This window comes from Protopterus annectens, chromosome 6.part0 (genome assembly GCF_019279795.1).
Source record: "Protopterus annectens isolate FY-2018-M chromosome 6.part0, PAN1.0, whole genome shotgun sequence".
NCBI lineage: Eukaryota > Metazoa > Chordata > Ceratodontiformes > Protopteridae > Protopterus > Protopterus annectens.
The window spans coordinates 1071342394-1071356233 of NC_056737.1; the positions used below are offsets into that span (position 1 = coordinate 1071342394).

General features: G+C 38.1%; 1 protein-coding gene across 3 annotated transcripts in view; it reads right to left on the reverse strand.

Annotated features, from left to right (window-relative positions):
* EFCAB11 (EF-hand calcium binding domain 11) overlaps positions 1 to 13840 on the reverse strand; it is a 1456165-nt gene that overhangs the window by 1382923 nt on the left and 59402 nt on the right. For all 3 annotated transcript variants that reach the window (XM_044074693.1, XM_044074696.1, XM_044074694.1), the window contains exon 2: positions 4594 to 4689. In XM_044074693.1, the coding sequence (XP_043930628.1) occupies positions 4594 to 4689 (96 nt within the window). The remainder of the gene's footprint in view (positions 1 to 4593; positions 4690 to 13840) is intronic.

The window sequence follows — 13840 nt, forward strand, 5'->3', positions numbered from 1 at the left end:
GTCCCACCAGACCAGATAGGATCTGGTGTCTACTCAAGATTGTTTTTGGTTCCAAAGATGACAGGTGACCTAAACCCAATATTGGACCTAAGCCATTTAAACCAATACATGAAGCTTACAAAATTCTGGATGGTCACAGTTCAGTCAATTTTGCCTCTGCTCAAAAAAGATGACTGGATGTGCTCTATCAATCTCCAGGAAACCTATTACCACCTAAAAGGCACACACACACTCCAGGAGATTCCTCTGTTTCCCACAATCATTTTCATTTCAGAGCTCTGCCTTTTAGACTCATTACAGCCCCCCAGGTGTTTGCCAGATGTATGGTAGCAGTAACAGCCTATCTCAGACTGCAAGGGTTCCAGAAATTCCTGTATTTAGATGATTGGCTCGTCACAGCACTGACTAAGGATTTGCTAATTCTACAAAGGGCCTCTTACTCCAACTTCTTCACCATCTGACAGTTACAGTGAACAGACAAAAGTGCAAATTGCTCACAAATCAAAATCTGGAATTTATTGGATGCCACTTAAACACCAAAACTAAGACAGCCACCGTACCTTCGTACAGGATTAATTCAATCCAACAGATGTCTAGCATCACAAATTTTAGACAATTCATTCTCTGCAGCACGCTTAATTCAAGAACTTCTTGGTCTAATTGCTTTGACTATTATTCTTGTTCCTATGTCCAGGTTCCACATGAGGATTCTGCAGCCGACTCTCTCAGTCCAGTGGTCTCATTCTCCAATCAAACTGACTTCAGTGTGCAGAACACCCACAGAATGGTGGATCAAGTCAGCAGCACTGATGTCAGGTCATCCTTCTTCTCTGGCTTCCCCTTTAAATGTAGTTAGCATGGATGCTTCCCTTTTAGAGTAAGGGGCATTATGAGGGGAAGACGGCTCAAGGTACATGAACACCCTTAGAGACCAATCTTCACGTCAATATTCTGGAAATATGAGCACTCCTTTTAGCTTTGCAGGCATTTCAAGATTTTCTTCTAGTAGGCGTGATTGCAATCATCACAGACAACGTGTCAGTGGTCTGGTACAACAGCAAATGGGGAGACCAAGATCTTAGCCACTGTGTCGAGTGACCATGCGGGTTTGTCAATAGGCGGTGTCTTCCCATCACTTTTTGATGGCAACACACATCCCAGGGACTTCCAGTGTACTAGCAGACAAAAGCAGGCACATTCTTTTGTCTCACAAGTAGTCCTTCAGGACAACAAGGGCAAATTAAATCTTCAGTTGCTGGGGCCAGCCTTGCCATGGTCCATTTGCCTCCTACCCAAACAATAAATGTAGAAGTTATTTTGCCCAGAGCCCTCCACAGGTCAGTCACCAAGGGACACTCTGATCTACAATTGGCCCCTGGGTCTCCTTTATGCATTCCCTCCTTTACCTCTAAAGCCAGAAGGGTCCAGATCAAGGTAATCCTCACTGCCCCATACTGACTTCCACAGAATTGGTTCTCATATCTTTGGTTTCAACTACTTGGTCTGCCCTGGACTCTGGCTCACAGGCCAGATCTGATATTTCTTCCCTCTAGGCATCCTCGCCCGGACCTAGACTCCCTGAAATTAACTGCCTGGTTACTCTAATTCATATTTTGTCCGGGGATGCCAGGTTTACAGAAAATGTTGTTCATATTTTTTTCTGCTTCACAAAAATCTGGCACCAGGAGAATATAACTAAGTAAATGAAAATCTTTTCTTATTGGGCTATAGGGAAAGCTTTGGACCCTTTCCTCAGCCCCCCCCCCCCTATTCTAGAATTCCTGTCTGAACTATTCCAAAAAGATTTTAGTTTTTCACAATGAAAGTTCTGGCAGCAATTTCCAATTTGCACACAGGCCATAATGAGACTCCTATAGCTTCATTAAAGGTGTCTAAGGCTTTTCTTAAAGGTTTGCCCTTAAATTTGACCCTGTTCCTCCATGGGACATCACAGTGATGCATCAGGCTATCACATGGTTCCCTTTTAACCAGCAGGTTCAGTGGATCTTAAGTTTCTGACAAAGAAAATGATCTTTTTGGCAGCTATTACTTCTGCTAAGAGATTTCAGAACTTCAAGCTCTCTCAAGTAAACCACTTTATTTAGTTTTTCATAAGAACAGATTTTTCCCAAACCAAATCCTTCTTTCATCCCCAAAGTGGCATCAGAGTCCATCATAAAGCAGACCATCAATCTGTTACAGAAACATCCTTCCATAAGTACCTGGGAAATCATGTAGCTAGGGATTCTACCCTAAAGGTGTTACTTTGTAAGAAAGCTAAATTATCTCAATACTCTACATAAATACAAGTAATTCTGGTAGGGGGTGAGTGTGGAGTTGCTGCCATATATGGATCCACTTTTGTGACCAGCTGATTCATACTGTTAGTGTCTTTGTATGTACTTTTGTTGAAATCAACAACTGATCATCTAAACTCGCACTGTGAACACAAACAAAGGCATAATTGATTTGTTACACACACAGAACATAGCTTTGAACTATCTAAAGCTAATGTCATTTATCAAACACATATATAAATCAAGATTTAAATACAGCCCTATTCTGATAAAAATAATCAAGCAAGGATTTGACTAGACAAATGCTTAGTGTGTTAATCATTGGCTGATCCTCACTCAAGAAATGCAGCGTAGTTTCCTTCGGTAAGTCTAGCATCACTACCACATACTATATATGACATTCCACGTAAATTAGACCCTGTTATCATGCACTTTGGTACCTAAGTTGATAATGAACTCTCCTTCGACCAGCACATTTCTGTTGTAGTTAGAAAATCATTCTTCTTACACAACTTATTCTCCGCGATTTCTCATCAAGGACAGAAGTTACAGACTCACTTTTTTTTTATTTGGTCTATCATTGAATATAACGCCCAGTTCAGCATGTACCTTGTTGAGCACATACGTCAACAACAGACTTCAATGTTTTCTCACCAAAAAAACAGCTACTTTAATAGCCTAAAAGCTCTACCTACCCCTCTACTTAGTCTCATACAGGCTCCTGAAGAGTCATCGCTGCTTAGCCTTCTGTGCTGCGAATAACCCCCTCACTCTCTAGAATCCTTCATCTAAACAGAACCAGTGGGACAGAAGACTCCTGCCCCAGATGTCAAAACCTATACCCCTCACCCTCTAGAATCCTTCACCTAAACAGAACCAGTGGGACAGAAGACTCCTGCCCCAAATGTGTAAACCTATACCCCTCACCCTCTAGAATCCTTCACCTAAACAGAACCAGTGGGACAGAAGACTCCTGCCCCAGATGTGTAAACCTATACCCCTCACCCTCTAGAATCCTTCACCTAAACAGAACCAGTGGGACAGAAGACTCCTGCCCCAGATGTGTAAACCTATACCCCTCACCCTCTAGAATCCTTCACCTAAACAGAACCAGTGGGACAGAAGACTCCTGCCCCAGATGTGTAAACCTATACCCCTCACCCTCTAGAATCCTTTATCTAAACAGAACCAGTGGGACAGAAGACTCCTGCCCCAGATGTGTAAACCTATACCCCTCACCCTCTAGAATCCTTCACCTAAACCGAACCAGTGGGACAGAAGACTCCTGCCCCAGATGTGTAAACCTATACCCCTCACCCTCTAGAATCCTTCACCTAAACAGAACCAGTGGGACAGAAGACTCCTGCCCCAGATGTGTAAACCTATACCCCTCACCCTCTAGAATCCTTCACCTAAACAGAACCAGTGGGACAGAAGACTCCTGCCCCAGATGTGTAAACCTATACCCCTCACCCTCTAGAATCCTTCACCTAAACAGAACCAGTGGGACAGAAGACTCCTGCCCCAGATGTGTAAACTTATACCCCTCACCCTCTAGAATCCTTCACCTAAACAGAACCAGTGGGACAGAAGACTCCTGCCCCAGATGTGTAAACCTATAATGCCACATAAACAATAGCAGTGTAACAGGAACCCAACACTTCATCCCGTTTATGGAATAGGCTCTCTTTACATCAGAAGTAGAGTATTTCCCTAGTAATCTAAAAAACTAGTCCAGATGACTGGGTGAGTGACTGAAAATGTTCACATGGGATATGGATATGCACCTCACTGGCCCTCTTCAAGAGAAATCTTGATGAGTGGATGGGAAATAGAAAATTCACCCGGGGACCACTCCAGTGGCTTTACTCAACAGAGGCACTGAGAACTAAGGTCGGGTGGCACAATGCCAGGGTAATCCTATGGGCTAGGCTTGTAAAGTCCCCAGGGCCATTAGCCTAGTACACACCTATGAACCTATATGTGAGAAAATCTGATTAATAAGAAACACTATTAACCTCCAATGAATACAGAGTGATAAGGCTGAGCTTCTCCGTTATCTCGCACCTGCGGTTGCACCAGGACTGTGTATATACCTGACAAACATTAAAAGTACTACATTTAGTGCAAAACTACGCAAAAGCTAAATTAAATTAATAAATAATTTAAACAACAATCTACTATAATGAATAGAGATAAATATATATATTCATATTTAACTGTTTAAATATAAAGCTGAATTAGCCTTAGGGTCAGAGAACAGTGGAGAAAGGTAAGCAAATGTACGAAAAATTACCTTAGATGGTTTATAACCAAATAACATGGTCACTGCTACCTTCAGGTCTTCTCGTGTGAGATACTCCTTGTTATCACCAGCACATTTCCGGAATATCTAAAGCAAAAGACAATTTAGTGTTTACGTCATTGTTGAAGCTGGTTAGCAGGGGCATACTCGACATTTTTTGGAATTAACTCCCTTACAGGTGCAGCTACCTCTCAAACCCTAAACGCTGCACATTCTGACAAAAACTCTAGAAATAATATGACTTAAGCTTAACCAAAGAAAAATTCATAATTATAGCACATCTCTCTCTGTAAAATAATAATTATTATAAATCCCACTCTACAAAACAATTTTCAAAATGTGTACACATTGTGGCATACATGGCATATGCCTGGCTTTGTCCGTGTTTACTATAAAGTATGCAGTACAATTTAGTCTATAATGCATAATCAGCTTTACAGAAGACTTGAGTTTTTATATTATGTCAATAGGGACATATCTTGACATATACCACGATTCTAAACAGCAAAATGTGCATGCTGTTAACAACTATTTGAGTCCCTAGCACTGTAGCTAGGCTGTCAGCTCCCAGGCACTATTCCAATTTCTTCTACCTCGTTTCCAGTATTACCTCCCCTGGGTTGGGGTGTCTTGACATGGGAGGGGACATGGGTCATCCATATCCCAATACTACCCCCCTCAGGGGGTTGTTGGAAGGGAAAGTGTGTCCTTCATCAAACTGAGGTGGAAAGGAGTTAATAACTATTGAGCTGAACCATAACTGGGATGAAAACTAAGCATGGTATTGTTTCACTGGTGGGCCAGTGAGATAAAAGATGAGGAAGTTTAGCCTTCTACAGAAAGGAAGAGATCAAATTAAAAGAAAAAAAAACGAAAACAAACAAAAAAATGAGAAAACAATGTGTGTCATACATGTAAAAGTAGCAGCCTGCTCTAGACACACAAGTGATGTACAGATGCTCACAAGCTGGAGAAAGGACAAGAAATTTGCTAAGTTCTTAGCACTACAGAAAAGACAACAGTTGTGTAAGTAAACTTACCGTAACAGCAGATGTTTGAATGATCACTGCTGCAGTAGCCTTAGCTATATGGATTATATCCTGCATAGGATGTAACAGCCAGCCAGCTTCCAAAGCTTCAGGGCACCTTCCACACACACACCCAAACCATTAGTCTGCTCAAGCTGAGATGAATAAAAAGAAAGGTTTAAGCACTAAGCCCTTCAGAACTTCCAAGCCAGCTGAAAGGGGGAGGCTGAACCACGACAGGACATTGTTGGGAAGAGCAACAAATACATGTCCACAGCCTAGCATAAAAAATATACCATAAACAAGGAAGATGGAGGGATGGAGCGGCTACTGCAGCAGTGATCATTCACCTACTGTTTTGGTAAGTTTACTTAAATAACTGTACCGTGTTCTTCATACTGATCACTGCTGACTAGCCTACGCTATATGGCTAGAGTACCATAGCTCAGAACAACTGGGAGGTGGAAGGAGAAGGGTCCCGGAGCCCCTGGAGAATGGTCCTAGCAAAGCCTAACCTAGGCAAGGAGAAGGAATCTACCCTGTAGTGCTTAGATACAGAGGACAAGTTGCTGCAGAGTCCAACCCTTTCCAAAAAAAAAATCACAGATGAAGCTATGGTGCTGGCAGAATGTACCTTGACCCTGCCCAGAATAGTTTTGTTGTGGAAGAATAACCAAAGGTAACAGCATGAGACAACCATTTAGAAACAGTCTGTTATGACACAGGTTGTCCCTTCTTACCTTCATAAGAAATGAACAACTGACCAGAAGTTCTGAAAGATTTTGTTCTGTCAAGATACTACCCAAGTTCACTGAGGGCATCCAATGTATGAAGTATACTTTTGCCCTCATTTTGGGATTCAGCAAAGAACACAGGGAGATGGATAGTTTGTCTTAAAGTAAAAGGAGGCTTAGTTCTCAAGAGAATCCCCTCTCTTTGAGGAAAATGAGATAAAAAAACAGATTGTGTATTGTAAACTGTATTTCTGAAGAAGCTCTTAATGAAGATAGAACAAAAGCGCTAAATACTGTGGATTTGTCTCTCTAATTACAGCCATTTTGTAGTGCTGTTTGGTTTTTAAGTTCTCTATTACTACTCAACGTCTTGACTTTTCCTGAAAATCAGATAAGGTTGACCCACCATAAGAGCTTGTAACTCACATACTCCTCTTGCAGAGGTCAGAGCAACCAGCAAAACTGTTTTCCATACTAAGAACCCCAATTCAGCCAGATGAGCTGGTTTAAAGTGTGCAAATGTTAGCATTTCTAAACACACAATGAAGACCCTGAAGAGAAGCCACCTGTTTCCCATTGAAAGAGGGAGCCATAGGTGGACATGCTGAAATGACTGAAAAATGAGCCTTGATAGAGTAGTAGGATAGACCCTAGGAAAGTAACTCACACAAATATTGCAAAACCATGAAACCTCAGACCTGAATGGGTGCTGGTTATGTTTTTGGCACCAACTAGAAAACCTTTTCCTTTTGTTAATGTACGATTTTCTGTTTGCAGGCATTTTTACCCCATTAGTACCTGCTGCATGTCCTCAGTAAACACATTCCTAAAAGGTATTAAGACCCTATCATCCAGGGACTTCCAAGATGGCTGCACACCAAGTAACAGCTTAATTTCAGCTCTACCAATGTGAAAACAGAAACTCAGAAAAATGAGCCAATGAACTTGTCATTTTGGATAAATTACAGTAACTGGCTAGTAAGTGTACTGCCTGGATGCCAGCAAAAAAGAAATTCAGAGAATCTGAAAGAAAATCAATCACAAAAAGTGAATAGAAAACACTGACTGGGAAGAATTATGCAGCTGTTCAGCAAAAAGCAGTGCAAGCTCCAACATTGCTGCAAGACATGACTTCCAGTAAGCTAGCTGAAAACGTAAGTCAAATGTATTCACAGCGGATTAAAATACATGAAACGCTGAAGGATTATATCAAATCATAACAAAAGGCTGGAAAAATGGAAGAAGCTTTAAATGAATATTCAGATGAGGTGATAAAACTGCAAAACTCAAAGAATGAAATGAAGAAAAGGCTGGCTGAGTATGAGACTGCTCAAGAAGGGAGGTTTCAAATAATAAGAGAATTAGAGGACAGGGCATATAGGGAACACCTGAGATTTTCTGCTGTACCACAGAAGCTGGAAGGAACAGACTGCATTAATTTTATGAAAGCGCAGATAAGGTACCAGACTGCTATTCCACAGCAGAAGTTAACTGAAAGGGCTCATAGCCAAACCTGGCTATGAGAAAGCAGCCTAGACATTTAATAGTAAAGATGCAATCTTACCATAGAATGAGTTAATTCTGACAAAACTGTGGCAGAACAAAGTACTAAAAGTGGGAGATGGCAGAGTGTTTGTGGAAAATAATTACTCACTGTACACCAGACCAAAGGAATAAAGCAGAGGTAAGTGTGTAACTGATTGTCATGTCTCTACGGAAACAATCAGAGAAGGGGCAATAAAAGCAGAATACTTCTTTCTTTCAATGGCTAGTAGATAATGTTTTCTGTAAGCATTCGAGTGTTTTCTAATCTTGGAGAAAAATAAAAATAAGACAAAAACAGATAGTACTTAGTGGAAGTAGAAGCACAGGCTGTGCCATTCATCTTAGCATGGATAACCTTCATTATAGCTTAATGAAATCCTGTGAGTATGGTTGTCAGTCTGGGACAATTTTTCCTATTAGGAGGGTTAAACTTTATTATTTAAAGATGTACATAGTTTGTGTGTTAATATTAAGTTAAAAGGTTTTGGGGTGCCCTGGATGTGTGTGTGTGTGTGTATGTGTGTGTGTGTGTGTGTGTGTGTGTGTGTGTGTGTGTGTGTGTGTGTGTGTGTGTGTGTGTGTGTGTGTGTGTGTGTGTGTGTGTGTGTGTTTTGAGGGTTTTCATTAAAACAAAACGTTTTGTATGATTTGACATAGGTTCAAATGGATATGACAAGAAACAACTGTATAAAGAAATCAACCTGCCAAACATTAGTGTTTGCATGTAATACAAAAGCTAAAACTAGACATTTAAACGAAATCTGCTATATAACAGGTGGGAATAATAACTTCCAAACATAATGTCAACACTTTCTATATTATCATTAAATGTGAATGGTCTCACAGATATACACAAAAAGGAAACAGTAATGAACTACATTAAAAAATGCAAATTGCAAATAGCTATGCTACAACACACATTTGGAAAGAACTGAGCTTAAGAATTTGATAAAGAAAGGATTTCAGGATGGTTATTCAGCTAAATATCTGTGAAAACGGAAACAGGGAGTACATATATTAATTACAAGAGGAGCTCCAATACTGATAGAAGAGGGGGGATATTAGATTAGGGACTTTTATTTTAAAGTAGTTATTAGACATTAGACAGGCTAAAGGATAAAATAGGCCTAGAAATTATGTTTTATTTATGCATAAAAGATAATTAAACAGAAAGAAAGAATAACCTTGCTGGACAACAGTTTATTAGAAAGGAAATATAAGCAAAAAGTGTGCAGAAACTACAGAAATACTGAATGTTTTTTTTCAAGGGAAAGATACAATCTTGCCAGCTACAGAATGTTCCTTAATGGAATTTTAGATTAAAACCAAGCCTGGAAACCAAGGGAACCAAGGCTAATAGGGTCTATATAATAATATTGAAGTTATAGAACATAGAGTACAATATGGTCAACACCAAATTATCGAAATTCCGTAACTTCGAAAATAAAATAAATAAATAAAACTTCAAATGCTTACCCTAATGGGTTTAAGCAGGCAGGCAAGCCCCCTCCACCCCCCGCTACTTAAATATACCAACTACGAGATCACACTTTAATGTAGTAAGGTGCGGAAAGGGAAGATTTCCCTTTCCTGCACTGTAGCACGATGTCAGAGTTGGTATATGTAAGTAGCGGGGGTTGTGGGGGGCACAGTCCCCCATGTGTGGGGTGCAGGGGGGCTTGCCCCCTTGCCTACACCCTTTTATTTTGTTTTGATTTTTTTTTTTTATTAAATTTCGATTGTTTAATGGTTCGATGCACAAATGTTCGATGCTTATGCATTCAATCCATTAAACAGTCAAGATTATAATACAGACCCGGCTAAGCGGGCATGTAAAGTATCACAGGGTTTTGGTATTATCAAAATATACTTATAAATGTACTGTCTTCCACTTTACATACTTCAAATACCAACTCCATTTTTCACATCTAGCAATCAACATCTTATTCTCAACTATCTACTTCCAACTTACTTCAACCAACCTCCTATTTTCACCTAATCCTACTATTTTTTATCTTATGAAAACACAAACTTACTAGTGCATTGTTGTTAAAAAATATATATATATATATATATATATATATATATATATATATATATATACACCTTTCTCTATTTAACTCACAATTACTTTTGTTATCTCTTAGAACGAGAAATAGTTAAACTGTAAATTATTGCTATCTTTTGTGTAATCTTTATGTTGGTGCTTTTCTCCCCAGGACTCCATTGAAAATGGGTTCTTTTGGCCCAGTGGACTATCCTGGTTAACCAACTGCAAATAAATAAATAATACTTCAGATACAGTTAGAGAAGTCTGTTAAGGTTAGTTACTTTGTTCGACCTGACATTACAGACACTCAAGCCTGAGTACGGAAGTCAGGTCAAATAAAGACTGTTTTCATTTACACTATTCAGGACAATCAGAAGATATGTGCAGAAAAACTCTGAATATATTTAGCAGCACTGTTATTATTAGCACTGTTAATGAAGGCAGTATTTGGATATTGTGAACATTTAATAAAGCCTTATTGAATAAACTACAGTATTTGGAGAATTCATTCTGAAAAGTACACAAGACTTGGCCCATAAAGGAGAGACTGGCACCTGTTCAGCATGAGTTTGGATAATTAACAGATAAGACTTTTGCTTTAGTCTCATTTCATTTGTTTCCAGTTAATTATGGTACAGTACAGCCTTATTAGTTCTTACAATGGTGAGCCACTAATTGGGGTAACTCCCTAAACCCCATGCAACCTTGCATCAGCAGTCAGATTACGTGTGTTCTACAGACTATGAAATAGCAGTGTTTTCACTCATGTTTCATTCAACTTCATGTGTTCTACAAAGCAAATCAGCCTTATCAGTAAAACTTCAACAGAAACAGCTGCAGTAAGTAACACTTTCAATTGCAGTACTGCAGTAGCCAGCTTAACTTCAAGGTTTCATTAACAGTTTATAGCAACAGCAAATGTTTCATAACAGACTTTTCAACAGCATACTAATGTTTTTCCATAAATAGAGCTGTTAACTCTATACATAATAAGCCACAAATTGTAGCACTACAGTCTCTCATTAAAAAAATACTTTTCTGTAAGACAGCACTACTTCATGCACAAAATGGACACAGCAGATGACCTCTAACCAAACTGCACAGCACCAGTGTTTACTTCAGAAAAGCCTCAAACAACATCAGCAGACCAGTATTAAATCAATGCAGTTTTCCTTCAAAACATAAAATACATTATCCAGTTAACAGCTATCTCCACAAACTTTCAAGCTTCCAGTGTGACATCACACAACCAAAAAGCAAGAAAAAGGTTAATAAGCTACAGACAATGGCACACATTCTTCCAGTTATGTAAGACTTCATATGCACTTTTTAATTAACAGCTCAAAAAAGTCATTTCCAAACCTGCTGTATAAACATGTCAAGTAATACTGCTACAGTTAAAACATTAGTAAATCTTTGGTTTAATTTTAAAACCTGGATAAAGCAGTCGAAAAATGTTCTTTTAAAGTTAAAGGTTATTCGTTCAAAAATGTTAAATATTTCTAAACGCAAAAGGGTTAAATCAGAGAAGCAAGCTAATAAGTCAGCTTCTGTCAGTACGGTTTTAAACTTAAATAATTCTTGTGAAAATGCTTCGGCATATACAACTCGCATACAGATTTACGTTGTAGTACAGTTTCAAATACAAATGTTCAGAATATAATAAATTCTTGTTTTTATGTAATTCAAAATACAGAAGTATGTTGCAATATTAAACATACAAATGTCAACCCAGTCAACGTATATAACATGCAGGCAATGTCTCAAGTTCACACTACTTCATCTAGTTTCTTATTTTCTGAATCAAGTGCAATGTTTGCACTAAGAAGAAAAACATTAGTACATTAAATATACCAACTTCAAGGTCGCACTACAGTGGAGGAAAGAGGTAATTTCCTAACCCCACTACTGTAGTGCGACCTTGGAGTTGGTATATTTAATTTACAGGGGGTGTGGGGGGTGGAGCCCTCCACATGGGGGGTGCAGGGGAGCTTGCCCCCCCCCCTGCATAAACGTAGTACACAGTGTCTGGGATGTTATTTCTAGTTGCTTTACAGTTTTCAATGATTTAAGATTCGATGTTATGAGTTTTCGACGATTTGGTCTCGATGTTTTGCAATTCGATGAAATGATAATTTGACGATATGAAGTGGAACCCATTAGATTTATATGCTGTTTTAGACTTTGGTGACAAGATTTGTGTAAATGTATAGATTTTAAAGAATTGGTTATGACAGAAACATGCAGATTTATAGGTTAAAAATAAAATAAATTCCAGTTTAGCTGACACAGTTGAAGTGCTCAGTTAGAAAAAAAGGTAACCGTATACATCTATGTCTTGTAAAGTATATCAGAAATAACAGTCAAATTAATTTGCAAAATAAAGGGTTTACAGTTACAGATTTGGCAAATGAATTTTTTGTATTATTGTTTTGTTTAGCAGTCATTAGTTAAGAGCTTTGTATTAAAGTGTTGCAATGCATAAACAATATTGTAATACAGACAGAAACAAAATAATGTTTGCTAGTTTACAGAATGTACATTTTAAAGTCAATGCTACATTGTAAAAGTGACAATTCAGTTAAGAATGCAGATCCTATGTATAAAAGAGTACATTATGTAATCAGTTTGAGACTGTATATGTTTCACACGGAGATGGCATTTCGCCAAGCACATCAAATCAAATTACAGCCAGCCTAGCAAACTGAATTAAAAACAGTACTATATGCCATAAGGCTGTATGGCAAAAATCAATTTAATGCATTTACAGATTTACTATTTATACAAGAAAATTGTAGACAGTAATGATAAATTCTTGCAGCATTCAGTACTACTGAAAAGTTAAATGACATCAGCTAAAGAAATGGTTATGATGAGACAGTGGGTGGAGTTTCACTCACAGAACAGTATGTTAAAATCTAAGGGTGACAAGAGAAAATGTAAAAAGTTCAACAGTTAAAATTGAATTTATATAGGTGCAGAAATGCAAAATTTTACATTACTGTTTAATTTAATTTGAGGTCATCAGTTTGCTTACAGAATTGCAAGAGCTTATTAGCAGCAAATGTTTATTTCATGCAGAAAAAATGTAAATAAAGTCAGCATAGTAAGCAATGCTATCTGTTTATAGTTGTTAAAGCTGCAAATGTTTATTTCGTGCAGAAAAATGTAAATAAGGTCAAGGCAATAAGAAATGTTATCAGTTTATAATTGTTAAGGATGCAAATGTTATTTTAAGGACCTAATACTAAAGACAATCAATAACTTTAGTCACCAAGCCTTGTACAAGAAATGAAAAAAAAAGAGGTTTAAAAGGCCTAACTACTTCAACATGAAAGCAGGCCTTCCTTTACCTCATCAGTGACTGGGACAATGCAGAGTAAAATTTGGCAAGAGCTGCGGTGCAGAAGTTAACTGTCTGTGTGTATAAGTTATTTGTTCAATGTTTGTTTAAAGTTAAAATGTATGAGTTAAAGCAAAAAGCAAGTATGCATGTTTTCAGACAGTTATTTAACAGTACTAGTTTTCAGTCTATGTTCTGACAAAATGTTCTCATGTTTTCAATTATGAGTTAAAAGCAAGTATGTATGTTTTCAGACAATTGTACAAAAGTACCAGTTTTTAGTTTATCTATGTTCAGACAATGTTCTCATGTTTTCAGACAATTGTACAACAGTACTAGTTTTTGGTAAGCAATTGTCTGATGGTCAGTAAAGACTGAAAAGTGTTAAACTTAGCGTATTAAAAGTTTTATTCAACACTTTCATCTCACCAAGACTTCATCAGAAAAAACAGTAAAAACACTCCACAAAATAGCTTAAACAAACTTCATACTGCCTATAACTAATCAATCAACCAATAAAAACTTGAGGTTAATCAAG